Here is a 27,675-nt window from a genome sequence, read left to right as displayed (position 1 = left end):
TATTAACACAGACCCAAACAAAGGGAAAAACAGGATTTCTTCCAGACAAGAGGCAGTATAGTTATCAATATGTCTCTAATATAAATTAAGTATGGTGATGCCAGAGACAACGGGCAGTTCATTTGCCTCGGAGGTAAACACCAATTACCAGAAGGATGAGGAAACGGCATGGTATCAGCACACCAGAGTCTCACCCCAGGGGGTCACCCTGACTCTTGAAATAAAGACAATGGAACTTTGGGGAATATATGCAGAAGCAAAATGGAATCTTGTTATCCATCACTTAGGGGATAAAGGGGTGAGTGCTCTTTGCATCTCTAAACAGTGAAAACCCTGCCACATAGGTGGGTGATGCTGAAAGGCTGCTTGAGGTAAGAAGCTTACTTTAGTCAAGGCTATAACCCGTCAAGTTTTAGAGAGAGAGGTAGGGTGAGGTAATATATTTTATTGTACCAATTTCTACTGATGAAATAAACAAGCTTTTGACCTTATACAGAGCTCTTCAAAGTAAGCTCAAAAGTTTGTCTTTCATCAAAAGAAGTTGGTACAATAAAAGATACTACCTCACCCATCCGGTCTAATATTCTGGGACCAAAATGGCTACAACAAAACTGCAAACAAGTTAAATTTAAACACTTAGAAGCATGTTAGCCTTTTGTTTTATTTGTAACCATTTCTGTCTACTATTCTTGCATGGTATCACTTAAATCAAGTTTTTGGTTAATAAATGTCTGTTATTATAAGCATACATCAGTGCTGTTACGTTAAACAGAGTGTGAATTCCCAGTTAAATCAAACAAGTGGTGTGTGTACATGCTGTGACAGAGCTCTGACCGTGGCCCCGTGGGTCCTGCACTTCTAGGCGGTTTACGCTAGCCTCGGTGGCTCACTGTGACCCTCCACGTAGCCCTTCTCTCTCTAGGGCCAGGGTTACAGTCTACTGAGCCCTTTTCATCACAGGCCAGCAAGGAGGTTGGTGAGAGAACTCCCACAGTCTCTGTTGTCCCTGGGGGCTTATTTCAGAACAGTTTAGCCTCCTGTCCTGACAGGAGCCTGACCTCCCCTCCCAGGAGATGTTCCTGTAGGGGTGGGTTGGGGGGAACCCGGGCCCGCCCTCTACTCTGGGTTCCGGCCCAAGGACCCTAATCGTAGCAGCTGTTGGCAGCCAACCTTTTACTGCCAGAATTGCTATATTTCCCTGGGCCACTTCCTCACAGCTCTCCTGCTTCTCCCTTCTTCACCCTTACCTTAGGGCTCCCTTAACGATGGTTTGAGGGTGTCTTCAGTAACCAGCCCTTCAGCCGCACTTCCTCTCCTCTGGCTCCCTGGCTCCTCTGCCTGACTGGAGTGAGCCCTTTTTATAGTACCAGCAGGGCCTTAATTAGAGTCAGGTGGTCACATTAGCTTAATGGCCTCACCTGACTTTTTGCAGGCTAATTAGAGTCAGGTGTTCTCATTAGTCTGGAGCAGCCCCTGCTCTGGTCAGTCAGGGAACAGAAAACTGTTAATCCACTGGCCAGTATATCTGCCTTCTGCTATACCCAACTGGCCTGGGTCTATCACCACACACACAGACAGACACTCTCCTTCACCCTCCCTCTCCCCCCCCCCCCCACACACACTTGGTAATTTCTGTGAGTGTCCAGTAACAGGATGGATACTGTAGGGTGACACTTCTGGAGAGTTCAGGAACTGAACACCACAAAGGGTTAACCTACAAGGCAAAGTTAAAACAGAAATCTGTGGGTCTGGCTACCAAAACTGGAGTGGGAAGGAGTTGTCATAACTCAGTTCAGCACCAGCAGATTCCTTTTATGCTGAGGCAGAAGGGTAACGGTGATTTACAATGTTGGATACACCAAGAAAGTGTTACAGGAACATAGGTATTTAACCTGCTTATTAGGGGTTTTTGTAACTCCTATCAGGTGTCTATCTGCATCTTTAGGAGATTAAATACCTTTGTAGCTCTGACCCTTAGTCTCTCTGGGCCTCCGTTTTCCCCCATATGTAAAATGGAGCAATTATACCTTCCTTTCTCTCCTGTTTTTGTCTGTGTTGTCTACTTAGGCTGCAAGCTCTTTGGGACAGGGACTTATACCACGTGTCTATACAGCGCCTTGTATAATGGGGCTCCAAACTTGGAGGATCTGGAAGACCTGCCCAGCAACATAAATAAGATGCAACAAGCAAGTGTAATAAAAAGAATGAAGCAGGGAGGGAGGATGAGAGTAACTAGCTTTCTCCATCAAAAAATAAAACAGACACTAAGAAAACCAGAGAAACTTCAGCTGATCTCTTTCTAGTCTTAAATCAAGCTTCGACCATGAAATATACAATCAAGATCCCTCTAGACTCAATAAAATAATTTATTTTCTTCTGGTAAAACAAAGGCCTTTTGAAAACAGACTCATCTTTAATAATCTAGCCAAAATAAAAACATTAATTTGATTTAACTTCATTTCTCACCTTCATTTCCCAGGTTTCTCTGAAGTAGGCAGTAAGGTTTTTGGCTCTTTTCCTGCCCCAACCTCTTAAATATCTAGTACCATAATTTTGCATGCAACTTAATAATTCTCTCAAAAGAGTTCCTCTTACCTGCTAGTTTACATTTTGCAGCTTGGAATGGAAGCAAATAGAAGCGTCTATCTAGTTTGTACACTTTGTTGTTTTCAATAAACTCACTGAAGCCATAATCAACATAGCATACCTAATTGAAAGAAAAAGAGAAACATTTATTTTTCATATTACAAGTATGTTAGTACTATTTTAATGATTTATCCAGAAAACAAAAACTTGGTGGACTTATTATTTAGTAACACCTTTTTATACAGCCAGCTGTTAACAAAAATCTGCTTCTCATTAACATGGTATATAATTTGCAATACCATTATATGAAAATTCTTCAAACTAACTTAATGTCAATTAAAACAAGGTTTAGAAAAAGTGCTCTACACCCTTTTTCTCTTTTCTGAAATCACTGCAAGATCAGTGTTAGCCGTTCCTTGGAACATCAGCACTTCAAAGGGTACAAAATGATAGTGCTTTCTAGTACATATTGCCTCAGAACGGTACAGAATATGGCAGTAAAGTGGTAATTCTGAATTTTTTGGCTTTTGTGGGTTTAGGCCAGACCCTTTAATAGTATTTCAATGCAGTTCTAGGTATTTCCCTTTTGTTTTTGTAATGAGAATGGAACCTTTTTGAGTTAATTACATGGTTTGAGAATACAGCAGACTTCATATCATCTCAATAGGTATATTGCTCAGTCAGTGGGAGAAAATGGCTGATGGTGGTTGGAACAGAAGCAGCTATAGTGATGCTTTGTAGCAGCTTATACAGATGGTCTCTTGTTTTTCTGAACTACATACTGCACCATGCTAACTTCTTGAAGATCACCAGGCTCAGGGATAGCGATTTAGAAGCCTTTCTGAAAATCTGATGTGCAAACCAGACACTCCAGAAAGACAGACTTCAACAAGAAATCTGGAAGTGATACTTCAGAAAGCAGGCTGTTCTTACAATGCACCATTGGCCCCCTTACTGTGCAAGCCATTGCAGTTAGCTGTAATCTGGAGAGAAATCAGAGGTACATTAGCTACTATTGTCCTTGCAGTTTTTCTGCAGCTAATACTAAAGCCTTCGAATACTGGACAGATTCTCTCACCTCATGATTTCCCAGCTGAATGAGAACTCACACAGTTTTGGAACAGATACTTAAAACTGCACGTCTCCACTAGACTAATTTGTGAAGTGGACTAGTATTAGAAGTGTGTTTAGCAGATCTTAGTGGAAGTATGTCATGCTGACTAGGGAAGTAGAGACTGCAAAAAATAAAAACCTAACATTTAAGGTTAGTTAGTATAACTACATAGTGACACTAGACACAAAGGTTTGAAATTTTTCTTAAAAAAACTTTCAGTTCAGTCATGTTCTAATTCTCTAAAAGTAGAGCCACCAAAAATACAGTGACTTTAAAGAACAAGAAGAGAAACTGCAGCAGCATAAAGAGTTCAATAATTTTGTTCAAGGTATTCCATTAACCAGCATACTGAGTACAATAGCAGGACTACCGAGTCAGCGTAAGTGAGCCTAAGCTCTAGTGCTAAGCTGCAAAAAAACACAGTAAGGATAGACTTGTGGTAACTGCACTAGGACTGGGCTCAGGAGATCAGCATTCTAGTTATCTATTGACATTTACATTCTATATCTGGAAGATGGAGATACTACTTCCAGGTTTCATAATGATGCACAGGATACATTAGTGTATTAGAGATACCAATGAACACAGAAAAGCCTAAAATAAAATAATAAAAGGAAAAATGCCACAGACCATTTACTGTAGCTGCAATGCTGTAATTATTTTTAAAACCATAGTTTTTTCATATAATGAAGAGCAAAAGCAATTTGTTGCTGCGTACTGCAGAGTGATTCTGCTGTGATAAATGCACAGCTATTACCTGTGTTATTATTTATACTAATTCTTTTTCACAAAGTGTCAGAATGGAAGAGTTGCTTGCCTTTATTCTATTGTCTTCCACTGAAATTATCTGAGCACGCAACCAGGCATCTTCCTCAGCATGTACAGCGACAAGTTGTCCAATGCTTACAGACTGCATTAGCAATACTGTGGGATTCTGACTATAATATTCTTTCATCTCATCTTCCATTAGTTCTTGAGCAGCAGAATAGTCTTTGCCCACGTACCTACAGTATGTCAGGGGAAACAAATCCACCAAAGAGGTAAGTACAGCAACAGAAAAGTTGAGCAGATGCAAAAACTGAAACAGAAAAAGCATACATGTACGTATTTAGTCACATCGGTATCTGAACTTTCCTTCTCAAAAAATGAGGATACAGAAACAGAGTTATAGTTCTTAGAGAAGCAATGAATTTAGTAGTACTATCTGAAGCTAGGTAAGGGTCTAATGAGAGACCCAATATAACTGTTTGCGACACAAATTGGATTCGATTGTAAGTATCCAAAAAGAAAATTGCTAGTGGATCAGTCCAATACCGTAAGGGATCTTATAGTACTCTTTAGAACTTGAACTTTTCCAGTGAAAGTCCCTAGCACTTCTGGTAGTGAAGGTATATTTCATTTTATAAGCTAAGTGGTGTCTGAAGTTAGATATGATGCAACTAGGAAATTGGAACTTATCTTTGACATTTTAAGGGATTGTGACCCTCCACATTCATGGAAACATTGGTTACATCAGTGATTTCACCAAGTTAAACTTTGTGCAAAAGGAAATTTCCCCACACGAATCTCAGGGAAACTAGAGCAGCTTTAGGCATCAAACTTGTCAGACCATCTGCTGCAGTCTCTCTCCTGAATCTCCAGACTTGATCCCTAATACTAGGCTGCTGTCCTCGTTCATCCCTAGACAATTTGTTTCCCAGAACAATCCATTCTTCAGCGGGTCAGATTCTGATCTCCCTGATTGCCCCTCCATCCATTTCCCTTGGCTGTGACTTGGGAAAAAAGTGAAGTTATTTTCTTTAACTGTGGTTAACTCTAATCCTTTACTCATTACCATTCATGTGCTAGTCCAGCTGTTACTGTGCCATCAGCTGTCACACTGCTTCCTTTCACTTGTCAGTGGCAAAATGCAGAGCTGCAGTCTAGTAGATAGACAGACTGCTGCAGCAGCCCAGCTATAAAGGCAAAGGTTATATAAACCCAAACCAAGGGCAGAAGAGCGCCAAATTTCATTTAAAAACGTAAAAAAATTATGCCATATGATCACTCAGGACATTCTTGCTTAACTAGTTTCTGGCAATATTCAAACATCCGTTTAACAGGGTATTAAATGACTGTTTTCTCAAAGCCAGTGAAGTATCAAATCAAGTTTATACCAGGAGAGAGATTTCCTTTTCCTGATTCTTTTAAAGTTATCTTTACATAACATTTACTTAGATTGTAAAATCACAACACTCCATCATATGCTAAGGTATCCAGCTACATGTTATATATTACTATATTTTGCGAACAGGGGCTGCTAACAGGGAGTTTCGCAAGGGAGTTTAGAAGGGGAATGGGAGTCCCTTGCCGGCCGTAACCCCTTCCCTGTGGCCCCCCAAAACCTGTAAACCGAACCACATTCCAAAACTCCTTTCTGTAAATCACCCTTCCACTAACTAGGAGACAATGCAGGCAGAAGCCCAGCAGCAGAGTGGGGGCTATCCAGTTTATTGCACTGAGTGTTGCATGTATGATTACCTGCCCTGTGGGCGGGTGGAGTATGTGTGCAGTTGGTGCAAGGAGCTCCTGGCCCTCAGAGACCATGTACGGACTTTGGAGGCCAGGGTGGCGGAACTGGAGGAGCTAAGAGAGGCAGAGAGGTATGTTGATGAGGCTTTCTGGGACACTGTAGAATTGTCCCACCTCCAGTCAGACAGCTCCTGCGCTGTTGAGGAGGATGAAAGGCCCAGGGAAGTAGAGCAGTCAATGGGAGCAGAAGGAAACCTTCCCATAGTTGGGACCCTCCTTCCAGATGGTGCTGGGGTTGCCTCTCGCATTGAGGTTGCCTCTCCGGGGGAGGGAACTCCAGTTTCTAGGAAAAGGCAGGTGTTAGTAATGGGAGATTCGATTATTAGAAACGTAGATAGCTGGGTTTGTGATGACCGGGAGAACCGTATGGTGACTTGCCTGACTGGTGCGAAGGTTGCGGATCTCTCGAGGCATCTAGATAGACTTATGTGTAGTGCTGGGGAGGAGCCGGTGGTCGTGGTACATGTAGGTACCAATGACAGAGGGAAGGGTAGGAGAGATGTCCTGGAAGCCAAATTTAGGCTGCTAGGGAAGAGACTGAAATCCAGGACCTCTATGGTGGCATTCTCAGAAATGCTCCCAGTTCCACGCGCAGGGCCAGGTAGGCAGGCAGAGCTTCAGAGCCTCAATGCGTGGATGAGACGATGGTGTAGAGAGGAGGGGTTCATGTTCATTAGGAACTGGGGAAACTTCTGGGATGGGAGGAGCCTATACAGGAGAGATGGGCTCCACCTAAACCAAAGTGGAACCAGACTGCTGGCACTAAACATTAAAAAGGTTGTAGAGCAGTTTTTAAACTAGGAGATGGGGGAAAGCCGACTGCTGCAGAGGAGCGTGTGGATCGGACACAGACTTCTCTTAGGGGAGAGTCTGATGATAGAGAATCTCCAGGTTATAGTCAGGAGCAGAGGACTGAAAAGTATAATGTAAGGGCCGGATCAGATGATAAACAGTCACATAAAAAAGAATCTGGCACATCAGAAAAAGGCAGGCTAATAAACAGGGACAAGTTTTTAAAGTGCTTGTACACAAATGCCAGAAGTCTAAATAATAAGATGGGTGAACTAGAGTGCCTTGTGATAAAGGAGGATATAGATATAATAGGCATCACAGAAACCTGGTGGACTGAGAGCAATCAATGGGACACAATCATTCCAGGGTACAAAATATATCGGAAGGACAGAACAGGCCGTGCAGGGGGAGGAGTGGCACTATATGTGAAAGAAAGTGTAGATTCAAATGAAGTAAAAATCTTAAGCAAATCCACATGTTCCATAGAATCTCTATGGATAGAAATTTCATGCTCTAGTAAAAATATAACAGTAGGGATCTATTATCGACCACCTGACCAGGACAGTAATATTGATGATGAAATGCTAAGGGAAATTAGAGAGGCTATCAAAATTAAGAACCAAATAATAGTGGGGGATTTCAATTATCCCCATATTGACTGGGAACATTTCACTTCAGGACGAAATGCAGAGATAAAATTTCTCGATACTTTAAATGACTACTTCATGGAGCAGCTGGTACGGGAACCCACAAGGGGAGAGGCAACTCTAGATTTAATCCTGAGTGGAGCGCAGGAGCTGGTCCAAGAGATAACTATAGCAGGACCACTTGGAAATAGTGACCATAATACAATAGCATTCAACATCCCTGTGGTGGGAAGAACACCAACTGCCCAACACTGTGGCATTTAATATCAAAAGGGGGAACTATACAAAAATGAGGGGGTTAGTTAGACAAAAGTTAAAAGGTACAGTGACTAAAGTGAAATCCCTGCAAGTTGCATGGGCCCTTTATAAAGACACCATAATAGAGGCCCAACTTCAATGTATACCCCAAATTAAGAAAAACAGTACAAACTAAAAAAGAGCCACCGTGGCTTAACAACCATGTAAAAGAAGCAGTGAGAGATAAAAAGACTTCCTTTAAAAAGTGGAAGTCAAATCCTAGTGAGGCAAATAGAAAGGAGCACAAACACTGCCAACTTAAGTGCAAGAGTGTAATAAGAAAAGCCAAAGAGGAGTTTGAAGAACGGCTAGCCAAAAACTCCAAAGGTAATAACAATGTTTTTTTAAGTACATCAGAAGCAGGAAGCCTGCTTAACAACCAGTGGGGCCCCTTGACTATCAAAATACAAAAGGAGCGCTTAAAGATGATAAAGTCATTGCGGAGAAACTAAATGGATTCTTTGCTTCAGTCTTCACGGCTGAGGATGTTAGGGAGATTCCCAAACCTGAGCTGGCTTTTGTAGGTAATAAAACTGAGGAACTGTCACAGATTGAAGTGTCACTAGAGGAGGTTTTGGAATTAATTGATAAACTCAACATTAACAAGTCACCGGGACCAGATGGCATTCACCCAAGAGTTCTGAAAGAACTCAAATGTGAGGTTGCGGAACTATTAACTAAGGTTTGTAACCTGTCCTTTAATTGGCTTCGGTACCCAATGACTGGAAGTTAGCTAATGTAACGCCAATATTTAAAAAGGGCTCTAGGGGTGATCCCGGCAATTACAGACCGGTAAGTCTAACGTTGGTACCGGGCAAATTAGTCAAAACAATAGTAAAGAATAAAATTGTCAGACACATAGAAAAACAAACTCTTGAGCAATAGTCAACATGGTTTCTGTAAAGGGAAATCGTGTCTTACTAATCTATTAGAGTTCTTTGAAGGGGTCAACAAACATGTGGACAAGGGGGATCCGGTGGACATAGTGTACTTAGATTTCCAGAAAGCCTTTGACAAGGTCCCTCACCAAAGGCTCTTACGTAAATTAAGCTGTCATGGGATAAAAGGGAAGGTCCTTTCATGGATTGAGAACTGGTTAAAGGACAGGGAACAAAGGGTAGGAATTAATGGTCAATTCCCAGAATGGAGAGGGGTAACTAGTGGTGTTCCCCAAGGGTCAGTCCTCAGACCAATCCTATTCAATTTATTCATAAATGATCTGGAGAAAGGGGTAAAACAGTGAGGTGGCAAAGTTTGCAGATGATACTAAACTACTCAAGATAGTTAAGACCAAAGCAGACTGTGAAGAGCTTCAAAAAGATCTCACAAAACTATGATTGGGCAACAAAATGGCAAATGAAATTTAATGTGGATAAATGTAAAGTAATGCACATTGGAAAGAATAACCCCAACTATACATACAATATGATGGGGGCTAATTTAGCTACAACGAGTCAGGAAAAAGATCTTGGAGTCATTGTGGATAGTTCTCTGAAGATGTCCACACAGTGTGCAGAGGCGGTCAAAAAAGCAAACAGGATGTTAGGAATCATTAAAAAGGGGATAGAGAATAAGACTGAGAATATATTATTGCCCTTATATAAATCCATGGTACGCCCACATCTCGAATACTGGGTACAGATGTGGTCTCCTCACCTCAAAAAAGATATTCTAGCACTAGAAAAGGTTCAGAAAAGAGCAACTAAATTGATTAGGGGTTTAGAGAGGGTCCCATACGAGGAAAGATTAAAGAGGCTAGGACTCTTCAGCTTGGAAAAGAGAAGACTAAGGGGGGACATGATAGAGGTATATAAAATCATGAGTGATGTTGAGAAAGTGGATAAGGAAAAGTTATTTACTTATTCCCATAATACAAGAACTAGGGGTCACCAAATGAAATTAATAGGCAGCGGGTTTAAAACAAATAAAAGGAAGTTCTTCTTCACGCCGCACAGTAAACTTGTGGAACTCCTTACCTGAGGAGGTTGTGAAGGCTAGGACTATAACAATGTTTAAAAGGGGACTGGATAAATTCATGGTGGCTAAGTCCATAAATGGCTATTAGCCAGGATGGGTAAGACTGGTGTCCCTAGCCTCTGTTCGTCAGAGGATGGAGATGGATGGCAGGAGAGAGATCACTTGATCATTGCCTGTTAGGTTCACTCCCTCAGGGGCACCTGGCATTGGCCACTGTCGGTAGACAGATACTGGGCTAGATGGACCTTTGGTCTGACCCGGTACGGCCTTTCTTATGTTAAGTATTTGCTTTGTATTCAATGTAATTCACCTTTGTGAAGAGAATCCATTACATATCAAGCCATGAAGGCAGGAATTATTGCATTTTTAGCTACAGTTCATTTCAAACATGAAATTCACTTCATTTTTAAACTGAAAATGCAACTCAATTTTTAAAATGTTCACTATGGCAGTGCACTCTACTGTGTTCCTTCCAAAATAGTAAACTAATAGAATCTCTATCTCTATCTATAAAGAGAATCAACTTGAGTGATCAGGAGGCTTTAGCTTCAATGAGTGAATTTATTCCTAAGGGAAAACAACAAAAATTACTAACTATAGTGCTAGAAAGAGTTAAATCACATCCATGTATCTATATTGTAGGATCTATACCTGTAAATATATGCATATACCAACCTACCTATGGCGGCAATATCCCTATTATGAAGTTTAGAGTGCAAGTGAGGTGGCTAAAGTGCTTGATAACCACAAAATCATGCTCACTAGGACTACTTCTAACAATGCAAATCTGAATATCTTAAAATCCCCATCCAACTGCTTCAACTTCTATTCTACCCTGGTTAAATCTCAGACAGCAGGGTATCATCCAAGCACCAATCTAAACTAAACAAAGGAACAGCCGAGACAGTGTCATGGTCCAAACAAATAAGAGAGGAATCTGATCACATTGATAGCATTGCATCCAACACCGTCTCACTAGCTTCCCTAGTCATAGAATATCAGGGTTGGAAGGAACCTCAGGAGGTCATCTAGTCCAACCCCCTGCTCAGAGCAGGATCAACCCCAACTAAATCATCCCAGCCAGGGCTTTGTCAAGCCTGACCTTAAAAACCTCAAAGGAAGGAGATTCCACCCCCCCACCCCCCAGGTAAGCCATTCCAGTGCTTCACCTAGTAAAAAAGTTTTGCCTAACATCCAACCTAAACCTCCCCAACTGCAATTTGAGACCATTACTCCTTGTTCTGTCATCTGCTACCACTAAGAATAGTCTAGATCCATCCTCTTTGGAATCCCCTTTCAGGTAGTTGAAAGCAGCTATCAAATCCCCCCTTATTCTTCTCTTCTGCAGACTAAACAATCTCAGTTCCCTCGGCCTTGCCTCATAAGTCTCATGCTCCAGCTCCCTAATTATTTTTGTTGCTCTCTTTCTAATTTTTCCACATCCTTCTTGTAGTGTGAGGCCCAAAACTGGACATAGTACTCCAGATGAGGCCTCACAAATGCCGAATAGAGGGGAATGATCATATCCCTCGATCTGCTGGTAATGTCCCTACTTATACAGCCCAAAATGCCGTTAGTGTGCTCTTGTTGCCAAGAAGGCTGTCAACTCATATCCAGCTTCTCGTTCACTGTAACCTCTAGGTCCTTTTCTGCAGAATTGCTGCCTAGCCATTTGGTCCCTAGTCTGTAGCAGTGCATGGGATTCTTCCGTCCTAAGTGCAGGACTCTGCACTTGTCCTTGTTGAACCTCAAATTTCTTTTGGTCCAATCCTCTAATTTGTCTAGGACCCTCTGTATCCTATCCCTACCCTCCAGCATATCTACCACTCCTCCCAGTTTAGTGTCATCTGCCATACTCCTTCAGTAGGACAGATGACATCATGGAATGGGGAGTATCCCATTGGGGCAGATGTAGAATTGCATCATTTCTCCCTCTCAGAGAGTGAACTATCCAAAGCACTTCTTCCCACAGCAAAGACCTGAAATCAAGGAGCAAGTCTATCTAGCTTTGAAAAGTGAATTAATTTGCCCACAAAGAGAAATATTTCACATCATTTCCAAGGACAGGCAGCTTGGACTCACCAGGATGTCTACCTCCTGAAACCACTGCATTCATTTACCTCCCATATATAGTAGAATGAAACCTCTCTCTCTCTCTCATGATCAGCAGTGTGAGATTCCATTAACCCTTCATGACAGGATGGATTAATTTAAGAGGGCAACTTCCACCACTGCATTCTAGCTTCTATGCTTCAACTTTTGAAGGGTAGAGAAATGGAGGAGATTAATAGTCTAGGACAAGACTGTTGCAATATTCATTAAAAGGCCTGGTGTTCTCCCTCAGAATTCAAAGCCAGCTTTTCACCTTACTTCATCCCAGTAAAACAGATCTCATGCATCGCCAGGCGCAAAGCTGAGTTCTGTTTGTCCTAAGTAACAGTCCTACCAGCACAAGGGTGTAATCGCTCCTTACGCACACATCTCTAGTGGAAAATACAGTAGGAAGATTTTTTTTTTTATACATTACACATATACACACACACAAAAATAGGTGTTGCCATACCAACTATAATGAGACTAATTAAGGAGGGCTATTATCAGCAGGAGAAAAACTTTTGTAGTGATGATCAGGATGACAAGAAGGTGTGAGTAACAGTTTGGGAAAAATGCTAAGCCATAAAAATGTTGGCATACTGTGGGGCCATGGGGGTACCCACAGCAGTGCCACTGATTTGAAGGTATACATTGTCCTCACCCACAACTATTTCACATTTGAGGACAAAGTCACAAAGTTCAGCCACCAGGTTAGCCATGACATTATCGGGGATACTGTTCCTGACGGCTTGTAGTCTAACTTTGTGTAGAATGACATCCATTGAACAGTATGTAATAAGTGTACAGTAAATTAATGTCAAAATTAAAGACTGAAAAATAAAATGTTGAGCATGGTTCCAGATCTGACAGAACACAAAGCTGTGGGGAGAAAGACAGGCTCTGTGCACCTCCCTTATTGATGTGAAGCATGTAATCTGCATTGCTTGATTAATGTTCTAGCATACAAGACCAAGTCCTTGCTTACACTGGCCATTTTCCCCTCAAAAAAAATCATCCCACAGTTGCTGCCACCAGTTCAGATTTACCATTATCTTTGTTTTTTTTAAATTAATTTACCTGAATATAACTGAACTCTTCCAGGGGCTCCCTATATTTTCAATTCCCCCTTGTGTAGTAAGTGTATCCCCATTTTTTAATAACCTAGGCTCAGTCACAAACTCAAGTGGCCTTTCCTTTATTTTGATCAGTGATTTTTCCATTCAGAGAGAGTCTGGTATACCATCTTGGTTAAAAGTTTTGGCACAGACTAGTTTACTGGTTTTAGAGACAAGTTCAAGATAAAATTACAACCAGCCCCCTGCAATTGTAGCACTTAAAAACAAAAGAGTAAGAACTTGTTTGAGGTAAAGGACAACTATGTGAACGTTGTTAAGGCTCAGACTGAGAAAGAAAAGTGTTGGTCCTCTAGTCACATTTTGCCCATAAACCCAAAGTAGATGGCTGTTTCTGATACAATTATCAGCATAATGGTTTAATTATCAGTATGCTTCAGAGTTAACACTCCATTTAGAACAGTTTCCATCTTTCTACAGCCCAACACCATTGTTTTGAGGCTCTTAATTTTCTCTAACTAAAACAAGGGCGGGCAAACTTTTTGGCCTGAGGGTCACATCGGGTTTTGGAAATTGTATGAAGGACCAGCCTCCACCTCCTATCTGCCCTCCCCCTTCCCGGACTCCTGCCCCATCCAACCACCCCTGTTCTCTGATGCCCGCCCTCCCGCCCCCTCCCCCAGACCCCATCCAATCCCTCCTCTCATTCCTGATGGCCCCTCTCGGGACCCCTGCCCCATCCAGCCACCCCTTATCCCTGTCCCGACTGCCCCCTGCTGCCCCATCCAAACCCCCCTCCTTCCTGACTGCCCCCTTGGGACCTCTACCCCCATTCAACCCCCTAGTCCCTCCCCCCGCACTGCCCCGACCCCTATCCACACCCCTGCCCCCTCAACTCCCCAGCCCTCTATCCAACCCCCCCGGTCCATGCCCCTTACTGTGCTGCCTGAAGCACCAGTGGCTGGTACCACAGCCACGCCACCTGGCTGGAGCCGGGCCACGCTGTCGCCACCACCACACAGCACAGAGCACTGGGTCAGGCCAGGCTCTGCAGCTGTGCTGCCCCAGGGGTTGGGCAGGACAGTCCCACGGGCCGGATGTGGCCCGCGGCCCGTAGTTTGCCCACCCCTGATAAAAGGATTAGAAATTTAGTTTTGAAATTTAGTAGAAATTTGTATAATTGATCAGATTTATATATTTTTATTAAATGTATGCATAATTTGGTTCCAAATCCCTTATAACAGTAGTTCATAGACTCATAGACTTTAAGGTCAGAAGGAACCATCATGATCATCTAGTCTGACCTCCTGTTATTCAAATGTATGTTCTTATTACCATTACCTTTGGTCTCCCCCACCCTTCTTTCCTCCTATTGCTCACCATACCTTGTATAATTAGGTTAGTAAGCTCTTGAGAGACAGTCCTTCCCCCACCCAAAGTATCCGTAGAGTGCTTAGCACAATAGGGCCCAGAACCTGACTGGGAAAATTTTTTATTAAATGTAAGCTTAAACTCTGCAGAAACTGACTTAGCCACGAGAGGAGTGTTGATACACCACTCTACCTAGTATCTGCTCAGTTCATCCTGAGGTGCTATGTAAAGTAATTTTCAAGGGTTTGTAACTAAACTTTTTTGGATGAAAAGTCAGCACAGTGGCTACTATATATGTACTTCATAGAGATTACATTTTCTACGTTCTATCACAACGTAAAGAAGACTAGTAAACCTAACATGGGATTTCCTGACACGAAGTAGCCACTTTATATATGTAAACATAGCAACAACAATCCTTTCTAGAACAGTGGAGCTATTTTAATGTTGGTCCTCAGTGGACTAAGCCACAAATTAACATGCAATCAATTCAAAGCACTATTAAATTACTATATTTAAGTGCAAATTTTAGTGCATAGTCATTGTCCTTATGTTTATATTACGTTGTAGTTTTCCTTTATAGCTGAACAAATACACCTAGGCTAAAGGGTAAATCATAGCTTTAAAAGGGGTCAGATATAATAGGAAGGTGACATCTGAACAATATGATGATGAAGAGGGGAACAATTTAAAAACCCCACTATCCAATGGCAGCTGAACAGCCTCAGCCCTTCTCTGCTTCTTACTCCAAAACTTATGCTGAGATTAGTTTAATGAATCTTCACTGAGCTCACTCCTGTTCAATTTTGCAATAGCAAACTAAATATTTATATAGTATTTTAAATGTGTTAGTATTGTTAGTAACTATTACAGTTTGTTAGTGCAGTTTTCTATTGTTCTATTTTCTTTTGTAAAATAGCTTTTTGTGAGCAAAGTAGTGAGGAAGTTGATTGTGCAGAATGATCTCTGGATTTTAGAAAAAAAATGAAGAAAGTATGAAAAAGACTTGCCTAATAACAACTTCGTTAGTGTTGTTCAGTTCTACTACCAATACAGATGGAGATGCTTCTGCTGGAATGATTAAAGGAGGGACCATTATATTTTCTGCACGCTGCTCTTTGGTCTTTTCCATTAACTGAGAGCACTCTTGCTCAATCATTATCTTCAGATCTTCATGGATATGGACATTATCAGTGGCATTCAGATTCTCATCAATGTACTTTTGTGGTTTAGCATAGAGGATTGCCTTTTTAGGGCTGTCACTTATCTGGTTGACAGTACATATATCAGATAATAAGTCAAGATTATTCAGAGCATCCTCAGGAAATTTTACTTTGTATGTGTCTTCATACACCTTGGGAAGTGCATTAGCCCAAAGACCATTGGAATACTTAAACAAAATTTCTGCAACTTTCTGTTTGAAGTCAGTAGTCAGAAAAGCTGATTTGGTCTCCACAACTGGCTTTAACAAAGGATTTGCTTTTGAAGAAGTAAGGTTCTGAGATGTTCTTTCATGGTCTATGCCACTCTTCACTAATTGTTGCATTTTCTTAGCAGGATAAAGGAGTACATCTGTATGCCCACCAGTGCACACTTTTTCCACCTTGAAAGAAGGAAAGCACAGTGAGATATTGACCATTTGTAAGTAATCTAACCTAAATATTTTAAGAATGAACTATTCATTTTATACAGTCTTCAGAAAATATCTACAGGAATTTAAGCATGAGCTATTTTATTTTGTGCATGCAATGATTTCCCTTAACATCTCCTTTTCCCTTTACAGGGGACACTGATCAGGAAAGCAGGACACAGCCTTCCCAAGGTGAACACTGGATCTACTTACTGCATTAGGAGGTGCTTAAAGGCAAGTTTCCTCTTCTGCCCCTGTGATGGGCAGAACACAATCCAATCTACTCCAAAACTGATTTTCCCAGCCTTGGACCCTAGAGTTCGTTATTTTGCATGACAACAAAATCAGCACTGATCTGACCTCCTCATTGGCAGTTTTAGCAGAGATAAGGACCAACTCAAGTATGAGAGATGCTCCCCTGCTCAAGAGTAGCTCTGTTCTTGGACTGACTTTTACTAAATCAACAAGGGCACTTTGGAGGCCTATCAAATCTACAGAGTAGGGGCCTCAAAACCTCCTCAAAGCACTTCCAGGCAGCTCCAGGGCCTCTGAAACTTGTCCATTAATGACCTCTCCACTTTGTATGAGGCCCCAGGCCCCTCCCCAGGGAAAGAATATTAAAATATACCAAGCCCCCATTGATGAGGGATTTGGCAGTGCATTTTTAGAGAGATTGGAGCCCACTGGTGACGCTCCTCTCTGGAGACTGACTGCTGCCACATGGAGGGGAGGCCCTACCTGTGGGACTGTTGAATGGCTCATTTTCAGAAGCCCAGAGATGTCCTATGCGTCTGACAAAGTGGGTATTCACCCACGGAAGCTTATGCTCCAATATGTCTGTTAGTCGTGCCACAGAAAACTGTCGCTTTTATAGATCCAGACTAACACGGCTACCCCTCTGATACTTGCGAGGGAGGGGAGACTGTCTAGCCCAGAGAGCAACCCTATTAATATGCACACTGGCATTTAGGGAAAGGAAAACCAGGAATATAGGGAAAAGAAGCACCAGAGAAGAGATGGAAATGTGAACTAAGAGATACAGAAGAAGCACAGAAAGAAAACAGACTAAGATCAAATGTAGATAGATTAACCTGAAGGATTTAATGAGCTGTTAAAAACTCCCATTTAACTGAAGCAGAACCAAATTAGAAAAAAAAAGATTAGAACAGAACTGGTAACCACTGCTATACTTGGGACTTTGCACAGCCCAGGAGAAAGCAGTGATTCCCTCGTGGAACATGCTAGGTCTCCAGAAGTGGCTTGGCCATTTCTGTGAACACATTTTAAGGGTAGCGGTCTTAGAGGCTGTTTTCTTTACACTTGAAGTGCCCGGAAGATTTGTACTGCTATTGGAAGAATGAGGAGAATTCACACTTTTTGGAGCTCCTCTCTCATTCTGGAAGGAAGGGAAGGTGGATGGAGTAAGTCACAATGGAATTTGGTGCTAACTTTCAAAATGAATGTGGTGCAGAGCTTTGGGACCTTATACATGCTTTTCTGAGGAAGTGGCTGTGGTGGCATCTTTAACTACCAGGAGCTGGAGAAAATTTAAGGGGCCATCTGTAATCTGAATAAGGTAGTGCAGATGCAACACTTCGGTGTTTACATGAAAAATTCAGCATTCTTGATGGAGAGTCTTTATTTGGCTTGGTTTGAATGACAGCCCAAAAATCTTGTTGGCTATGGGCAACTATAGCTCTTAGATTCATTAGTACAGCACTTTGATCTCATGGACTGCATTTTTGGGCTGTGTAGCCTGGGAATGAGAGACAGATACAGACATATACATACATCAATGCTTCTCCAAAGGTGCTTACCTAGCAGTGCTACAGGTAGGGCAGAACCCTTAGTGTGGATGTGCCAAGGCAATATACTAGAAAACCCTTCAAAGATACTAGCAAATAGCTTCTCTCTAGCGTTCAAGAGCCCTGATTATACACATAATTGAGACAGTGTGCAGGTGTGTAACTGTGGTTCTTTGAATACACTGCCTCTGTAGATCCATGCTGTAGTGGAAGGCTTTGCCAGCCTTCTAAAAAGACCTTATTTAATAATGGGCTCTTCGTTCTAGCAAAGAAAAGTATAACACAATCCAACGGCTGGAAGTTGGAAGCTAGACAAATTCAGAAGGGAACTAAGGTGTACATTTTTAACAGTTAGTAACCAGTGGAACAATTTACCAACAGTGTATCCTCTTCATTGACAATTTTTAAATCAAGATAGGAAGTTTTTCTAAAAGATCTACTCTAGGAATTATTGTAGGAAAGTTCTCTGGCCTGTGTTATACAGGAGGTCAGACTAGATGAACATAACAGCCCCTTTGCGCCTCAGAATCTATAAAAGCAATAGCAACTGGAGTCGCTTGAGCACCCCTTTGCAGAACACCGTTTTCAGGCCTGCAGGTATAAGACTGAACACATCCTAAGCGGTCACTGGTTTCTGCCAACTCATTCAAATATCTATTACAAAGTCCCAGCTGGGAAAGAAGGCATGGGGATCTGCACAAGTATGTATTTAAACTAATCTTCCTCATTTGAGAATGATTTCTCCAGATCCACATTCAACTTAACAGTACAAGGAAAAGAGGACAGAGAAGTACTAATTGAAGTGTTCACGAACTTCTCCCAAATGAGATGCTAAATCAAGAACAACACGGCATGAAAGGAACTGCAAATTCCATTGTACATTACACAAAGGGCAACACTTCATTAAGTATGCCCTGGAATGGAGGCCTTAGGGCCTCTCCAAGAGGAACTCCAGCTCTAGCGTAAAACAAGGTCCAATCCACTTGAATCAGAGTTAATCTTCATCCAAAAAACGTTATCTCCAAAAACTACAGAGAGCCTAGAAAAAGCTTTACAGGACACCTTTCCTCCATTAATGATCTGGAGAATGGCATGGATTGCATACTCAGCAAGTAGGGATAGGATACAGAGGGACCTAGACAAATTAGAGGATTGGGCCAAAAGAAATCTGATGAGGTTCAACAAAGTGACAGAGGATGTGGAGAAAGCTAGTGTAATCAATGCTTTTTTTGCCTCTGTCTTCACAGACAAGGTCAGCTCCCAGACAGCTGCACTCTGCAGCACGGTATGGGGAGGAGGTGACCAGCTCTCTGTGGAGAAAGAAGTAGTTCGGGGCTATTTAGGAAAGCTGGACGAGGACAAGTCCATGGGGCCGGATGCGCTGCATCCAAGGGTGCTAAAGGAGTTGGCCGATGAGATTGCAGAGCCATTGGCCATTATCTTTGAAAAATCATGGCGATCGGGGGAGGTCCCAGATGACTGGAAAAAGGCTAATGTAGTGCCCATCTTTAAAAAAGGGAAGAAGGAAGATCCAGGGAACTACAGGCCAGTCAGTCTCAACTCAGTCCCTGGAAAAATCATGGAACAGGTCCTCAAGGAATCAATCCGGAACCACTTAAAGGAGGGGAAATTGATCAGGAACAGTCAGCATGGATTCACCAAGGGCAAGTCATGCCTGACTAACCTAATTGCCTTCTATGATGAGATAACCGGCTCTGTGGATGAGGGGAAAGCAGTGGATGTGCTATTTCTGGAATTGAGCAAAGCTTTTGATACAGTCTCCCACAGTATTCTTGCCAGCAAGTTAGAGAAGTCTGGGCTGGATGAATGGACGGTAAGGTGGATAGAAAACTGGCTAGAGGGTCGGGCTCAACAGGTAGTGATCAATGGTTCCATGTCTAGTTGGCAGCCGGTATCAAGTGGGGTGCCCCAAGGGTCGGTGCTGGGGCCGGTTTTATTCAATATCTTCATTAACGATCTGGAGGATGGTGTGGACTGCACCCTTAGCAAGTTTGTAGATGACACTAAACTGGGAGGAGTGGTTGATACGCTGGAGGGTAGGGCTAGGATACAGAGGGACCTAGACAAATTAGAGGATTGGGCCAAAAGAAATATGATGAGGTTCAACAAGGACAAGTGCAGAGTCCTGCACTTAGGATGGAAGAATCCCATGCACTGCTACAGACTAGGGACCGAATGGCTGGGCAGCAGTTCTGCAGAAAAGGACCTAGGGGTTACGGCGGACGAAAAGCTGAATATGAGTCAACAGTGTGCCCTTGTTGCCAAGAAGACTAATGGCATTTTGGGTTGTATAAGTAGGGGCATTTCCAGCAGATCGAAGGATGTGATCATTCCCCTCTATTCAGCACTGGTGAGGCCTCATTTGGAGTACTGTGTCCAGTTTTGGGCCCCACACTACAAGAAGGATGTGAACAAATTGGAGAGAGTCCAGGGGAGGGCAACAAAAATGATTAGGGGGCTGGAGCATATGACTTATGAGGAGAGGCTGAGGGAACTGGGATTGTTTAGTCTGCAGAAGAGAAGAATGAGGGGGGATTTGATAGCTGCTTTCAACTACCTGAAAGGGGGTTCCAAAGAGGATGGATCTAGACTGTTCTCAGTGGTAGAAGATGACAGAACAAGGAGTAATGGTCTCAAGTTGCAGAGGGGGAGGTTTAGGTTGGACATTAGGAAAAACTTTTTCACTAGTAGGGTGGTGAAGAACTGGAATGGGTTACCTAGGGAGGTGGTGGAATCTCCTTCCTTAGAGGTTTTTAAGGTCAGGCTTGACAAAGCCCTGGCTGGGATGATTTAGTTGGGTTTGGTCCTGCTTTGAGCAGGGGTTGGACTAGATACCTCCTGAGGTCCATTCCAACCCTGAGATTCTATGATTCTATGAAAGGACAAGTGCGGAGTCCTGCACTTAGGATGGAAAAATCCCAAGCACTGCTACAGACTAAGGACCGAGTGGCTAGGCAGCATGTCTGCAGAAAAGGACCTAGGGGTTACAGTGGACGAGCAGCTGGATCTGAATCAACAGTGTGCCCTTGTTGCCAAGAAGGCAAATGGCATTTTGGGCTGTATAAGTAGGAGCATTGCCAGCAGACTGAGGGATGTGATTGTTCACTTTATTCTAAATATATAGAGATGGAGATGTACTTATCTAATAGAACTGGAAGGGACCCTAAAAGGTCATTGAGTCCAGCCCCCTGCCTTCGCTAGCAGGATCAAGTACTGATTATGCCACAGCTCCTTAAGTGGCTCCCTTAAGGACTGAATTTACAACCCTGGGTTTAGCAGGCCAATGCTCAAACCACTGAGCTATCCCTCCCTCTTCTACATTGGTGAGGCCTCAGCTGGAGTACTCTGTCCAGTTTTGGGCCCCACACTACAAGAAGGATGTGGATAAATTGGAGAGAGTCCAGCGGAGGGCAACAAAAACCATTAGGGGGCTGGAGCACATGATTTATGAGGAGAGGCTGAGGCAACTGGGATTATTTAGTCTGCAGAAGAGAAGAATGAGGGGGGATTTGATAGCTGCTTTCAATTACCTGAAGGAGGGTTCCAAAGAGGATGAATCTAGACTGTTCTCAGTGGTAGAAGATGACAGAACAAGGAGTAATGGTCTCCAGTTGCAATGCAGAAGGTTTAGGTTGGATATTAGGAAAAACTTTTTCACTAGGAGGGTGGTGAAACACTGGAATGGGTTACGTAGGGAGATGGTGGAATCTCCTTCCTTAGAGGTTTTTAAGGTCAGGCTTGACAAAGTCTTGTTTGGGATCATTTAGTTGGGGGATTGGTCCTGCTTTGAGCAGGAGGTTGGACTAGATGACCTCCTGTGGTCCCTTCCAACCCTGATATTCTATGATTCTATGGAAGTGTTTGGAGCAACACTCCTGATGAGCCACAGTTACTATGGTGAAGGGGGAGGGATAGCTCAGTGGTTTGAGCACTGGCCTGCTACACCCAGGGTTGTGAGTTCAATCCTTGAGGGGGCCACTTAGGGATCTGGGACAAAAATCAGTACTTGGTCCTGCTAGTGAAGGCAGGGGGCTGGACTCGATGACCTTTTGGTGTCCCTTCCAGTTCTATGAAATAGATATATCTCTCCATATATAACCATTTACATCTCTTCTTTGAGATGGCATCAGCATAATCTCATTTCTGGGTTTCTAGTGAGTTATTCGACCATCAGACCAGGAAGATGGGCTGGGAAGTACTTTAGATTTCAAGAAATGCCTTACAGATAGGTAAGCATTTAAATGCTCAGTCAAGAAACCAGTGATGTGTAAATGCATGTACACGAATCCAGGCTGAGCAGCTTTGCAGATTTCTATAAACCAACAGGCCCTAGGACAATAAGCTTAAGACCCTGAAGTACTCACACCCCAGTGAACTAATATTTTCAGTAAGCAGCGCTTGCCTAGTGGAAAGAGTTCCTGTTATATCAATTCCCAAAGGCTACAAAAATTCCAATTGATATGCAAAATGCCTTGCGTCATCTCTCAAACTCAGAGCCTTACTGACATGTAAGGTATTAAGCCTAGCTTCCCTGGGACATAAATTAGATTTTGGGAAGAGCATTAAAAGATTTTTAGTTTCATTACAGTACAGACTTGAGGCTCCAACCGCCATCAGGTCTACACACTGTACTAGGTACTACATAAAATGAAAGACATTCCCTGTCTAAAATGTTTTCCACTGCCCTGCTTCCTCCGATGTTGCCAAGGCTGCCTCAAACTAAAACTAGAAATCAGAAGATGACGGGCAAGTACAAGACCATTTTCTGGGCTGTTTAGCACAGTCCCAGAGACACAGACATGATAGATGAAATGTTGGAGAAAATGAAGGACCTTGCGTTTTTATCTCAAGATTGATGAAACCCCTTCTCCTGTTTGAGGGGGTCTTTCACCTGCAACTCACGGTCATGTGGAAGGTTCAAGGTTTTCAGTCAGCAGTACTGTCAGAAACAGATGATGCCACCTTACAAGGTGAAGTGTCAAACTAGGTATAGGATATGCACTACACACTCCTCAGTCACCCGGTCCTTTTACTGAGTAGCAGCAAAACTATAGGCAGGCATAAGGAGCAGCTTTTCCTACAGATGAAGCTATACCTGGCCATGACAGCTTGACTTTGGGCCATATGACCATTTAGCTGGATAGAGCACATTATAAAAAGGGATAGAGCATGTTTCCCTCTCTCCTTGGACTCCAGGATATCAAACAAAGTAGTGTGTATTTTCCTGCACAGCTGAAGTTTCCAGTTCCAGACTGTTCTACTTTATCAACTCCTGGACTTGTCTGAAAACATCAGGTGGTGAGATAGTTTTCTTCTATTTCCTCATGAGAGGCCAAAGAGGAAATAACCCTCCTCTTACCAGCAAAAAGGGAGGTGTCATACATTTGCTACCCCTTCTTCCTCCTCTGAATAAGGGCATTAGGAATACTGGTCAGAGGGGGATGATGTCACAGATGGAGCCATCTTGGTCCACTCTGACACATCCACAGAGTGCATGGCAAAGACAATGTTTTAACTTTCTTGATAGAGAAAGATAGGTAAATAAGAAAGAATGAGGAATACTTGTGGCACCTTGGGGTATGTCTACACTACTGGATTATTCCGATTTTACAGAAACAGATATTTGGAAACAGATTGTATAAAGTTGAGTGCACGGGGCCACACTAAGCACATTAATTCGGTGGTACCGAGGCTAGCGTCGACTTCCGGAGTGTTGCACTGTGGGTAGCTATCCCATAGTTCCTGCAGTCTCCCCCGCTTATTGGAATTTTGAGTTGAGATCCCAACGCCTATGAGGCCAAAAATTTGTCGTGAGTGGTTATGGATAAATGTCGTCAGTCAATCCTCCCTCCGTGAAAGCAACAGCAGACAATCATTTCGCACCCCTTTTCCCTGGATTGTCCGGGCAGATGCCATAGCATGGCAACTATGGAGCCCATTCAGCCTTTTTTCACTGTCAACAACATCCAGTAGACACATGGTGACAGACACGGTACTGCAGTGTTACACAGCGCCACCCCCTTGCCTTTGCAAGTTAGCAGAGATGGTTACCAGCCCTACTGCACCGTCTGCTGCCTTGCAAGTTGATAATGACAGTTACCAGTCACACTGTACTGTCTGCTGCTGTCATGGGTGCTCCTGGCTGGCCTCGGTGAGGTTGGTCGGGGGCGCATGAACAAAAATTGGAATGACTCCCCAGGTCATTCCCTTCTTTAAGTTTTGTGTAATGGAGAGTCAGTCCTGCCTAGAATATCAGGCAAGCCTACTAAAGAACCAGAGAGACAAACAGCCGCTCTGGGTCAGAGCCCCAGACATCCTGCTGAAATGATGAGCTGCATGCCGTTTTAGGGGGTGTCCCTGCAACAATGCCACCCATTGCTTCCTTCCTCCCCCCATTTGTGTAAAGTAATAAAGAATGCAGGAACAACAACACTGACTTTATTGCCTCTGCAAGCAGAGATCAAAGGGGGGGAGGAGATGGCAGCCTCCAGCTGCTATGATATTCCAGGCAGGAGTGAATCTCCATTAGACAAAGCTTAAAGAAGAGAATGACCGGGAGTCATTCCCATTTTTGCCCAGGCACCCCCGGCCGACCTCACTGAGGCCAGCCAGGAGCACTCACAGGATGATGATGACGGATACCAGTCCTACTGTATCATCTGCCATCCGCAAGGCAAGGGAAGGGGATGCTGTTGTGTAGCGCTGCAGCGCCACGTCTGCCAGCAGCATCCAGTAGACATACAGTGACATTGAAAAAAGGCGAGAAAGGAATTTTTTCCCTTTGCTTTCATGGGGGAGGGGGGGAAGCGGAAGGGGGAGAAGACACATACCCTGAACCACCCGTGACAATGTTTTTGACCCTTCAAGCTTTGGGAGCTCAACCAAGAATTCAAATGGTTTTCAGAGAGTGCGGGAACTGTGGGATAGCTACAGTCATCAGTCGCCCCTCCCTCCGTGAGCGTCCATTTCATTCTTTGGCTTTCTGGTACACTTGGCTCAGCTCCTTAAGTTTCACGCAGCACTGCGTCGAGTCCCTGTTGTGGCCTCTGTCTCTCACAGCCTTGGAGATTTTTCAAATGTTTTGGCATTTTGTCTATTGGAACGGAGTTCTGATAGAATAGATTCATCTCCCCATACAGAGATCAGATTCAGTATCTCCCGTACGGTCCATGCTTGTGCTCTTTTTTTGATTCTGGGAGTGCATGGTCACCTGTGCTGATCAGTGCTCCACACTGGGCAAACAGGAAATGAAACTCAAAAGTTCGCGGGGCTTTTCCTGTCTACCAGGCCAGTGCATCCGAGTTCAGATTGCTGTCCAGAGCGGTCACAATGGTGCACTGTGGGATAGCTCCCGAGGGCCAATACCGTTTAATTGCAGCCACACGAACCCTAATTCGAAATGGCAATACCGATTCAGCTTTACTCCCCTCACCAGGGTGGAGTACAGATATCGATATTAAGAGCCCTTTATATCAAAGTAAAGGGCTTTGATGTGTGGACAGGTGCAGGGTTAATTCGGTTTAACGCTGCTAAATTAGAAATCAACTCGTAGTGTAGACCAGGCCTTAGAGACTAACAAATTTATTTGGCCATAAGCTTTCGTGGGCTAAAACCCACTTCATTGGATGCATCCAGTGCAAAATACAGTAGGAAGATATATACGCAGAGAACATGAAAAAAAATAGGTGTTGCCATACCAACTATAACAAAACTAATCAATTAAGGTGGGCTATTATCAGCAGAAGGAAAAAAAACTTTTGTAGTGATAATCAGGATGGCCCATTTCCAACAGTTGACAAGAAGGTGTGAGTAACAGTAGGGGAAAAATTAGCATGGGGAAAGAGGTTTACTTTGTGTAATGAACCATCCACTCCCAGGGTTTATTCAAGCCTAATTTAATGGTGTCCAGTTTGCAAATTAATTCCAATTCTGCAGTTTCTCATTGGAGTCTGATTTTGAAGGTTTTTTTTTGTTGGAGTATTGTGACTTTTAGGTCTGTAATTGAGTGACCAGGGAGGTTGTACTGTTCTCCAACTGGTTTTTGAATATTATAGTTCTTGAGGTCTGATTTGCGTTCATCTGTGTCCATTTATTATTTGGCCAATGTCCATGGCAGAAGGGCATTGCTGGCAAATGATGGCATATCACATTGGTAGATGTACAGGTGAATGAGCCTCTGATGTTGTGACTGATGTGATTCGGTCCTATGATGGTGTCCCTTGAATAGATATGTGGACAGAGTTGGCAATGGGCTTTGTTGCAAGGATAGTTCCTGGGTTAGTGGTTTTGCTGTGCGGTTGCTGGTGAGTATTTGCCTCAGGTTGCGGGGCTGTTTGTAACTGAGGACTGGCCTGTCTCCCAAGATTTATGAGAGTGAGGGACTGTCCTTCAGGATAGGTTGCAGATCCTTCATGATGTGCTGGATAGGTTTTAGTTGGGGGCTGTAGGTGATGGCTAGTGGCATTCTGTTACTTTCTTTGTTGGGCCTGTCCTGCAGTAGGTGACTTCTGGATATTCTTCTGGCTCTGTCAATCTGTTTCTTCGCTTCAGCAGGTGGGTATTGTAGTTTTAAGAACGGTTGAAAGAAATCTTGTAGGTGTTTGTCTCTGTCGGAGGGATTGGAGCAAATGCGGTTGCAACTTAGAAATTGGCTGTAGACAATGGATCATGTGATGTGGCCTGGATGAAAGCTGGAGGCATGTAGGAAAGTATAGCAGTCAGTAGGTTTCCGGTATAGGCTACCACTCTGAAACCTGTCACCATGCAAGGTAAAGGAGTGTCTCCTGTTTGTTTTAAAGCTGTTATTTCATGATGTCTAATACACCCCACATAGGAAAGAGGACCCTATCAGAAAGGCCACACCCCCACGTGTAAAAGGAAGGGCAAAGCAAAGCGGCCCTAGAAGAGGTGCCCCAAATGCCACAGAAACAGAGCGCTCGGAGTCCACAGGACAACAAGAGCCCTGGGATGTCAAAGCACCTCTACTCTGAAAGCTGTCCTGACGAGTCTTACATCCTGTGTGAGAGCACAGAGACTGCACAGAACCTAGGCACAATATCCACAGGCTGCATTAGCATCTTCCCAGAAGGCTGGAAGTAATTTTTATATTATATATATATATATATATATATATAAAAAACATTTACTTGAATTTTGCCAGCTGATATATCCCAGATCCTCATGATAAGGAAAATAAGAATATTTCCCCTTAATTTATATTCTCTTGCCTTTTTTTTTTTTATCATTTATTCTGTTCTCGTATCAGATAGAAGAGAAGGTAGGAGGCCTAAATACCTCAAGGGGAGGAAGGAACAAGCCCAAGAAAAACATCTGACATCAAGGGTAAAACTAAAACTCTTGCTGTTCAACCAGTGAGGCAGATCATAATTGGAGAGTGTAAAGGGAGCCACCAGACAAGCTATGTTCATATTAACAAGTCTGTTATCCCTTTGATTACTCATTACTCTAGTTACAATGACTTTCACCATTTCAAGTATCATCATTTGCTAATTCACCCCCACCCACAATTTTCATCTCTTCACACTGCTTCACTGCCCTGATGCAAGTTGACTGTTTTTAACTTGGTTCATGAAATAAGATGTACATTTATCAGAACTATAATGTTCTAATATTATAAAGATAATCAGGAGGATTAGTTGTCATGTTTATGTCCAGTGGGACTTGTCACTTCAGACAA

General features: G+C 43.1%; 1 protein-coding gene across 4 annotated transcripts in view; it reads right to left on the bottom strand.

The window, feature by feature from the left end:
- Positions 1–27,675, bottom strand: part of TDRD7 (tudor domain containing 7) — a 115,838-nt gene that overhangs the window by 31,585 nt on the left and 56,578 nt on the right. For all 4 annotated transcript variants that reach the window (XM_039544464.1, XM_039544463.1, XM_039544462.1 and 1 more), the window contains exons 7-9: positions 15,533–16,125; positions 4,518–4,704; positions 2,596–2,707 (exon numbers count right to left, since the gene is read on the bottom strand). In XM_039544464.1, coding sequence (XP_039400398.1) covers positions 2,596–2,707; positions 4,518–4,704; positions 15,533–16,125 — 892 coding nt within the window. The remainder of the gene's footprint in view (positions 1–2,595; positions 2,708–4,517; positions 4,705–15,532; positions 16,126–27,675) is intronic.

The sequence above is a fragment of the Mauremys reevesii genome, linkage group 6 (assembly GCF_016161935.1).
Source record: "Mauremys reevesii isolate NIE-2019 linkage group 6, ASM1616193v1, whole genome shotgun sequence".
NCBI lineage: Eukaryota > Metazoa > Chordata > Testudines > Geoemydidae > Mauremys > Mauremys reevesii.
Note: the sequence above shows the minus strand (reverse complement) of the source record. Positions and strands in the feature narration are given on the sequence as shown.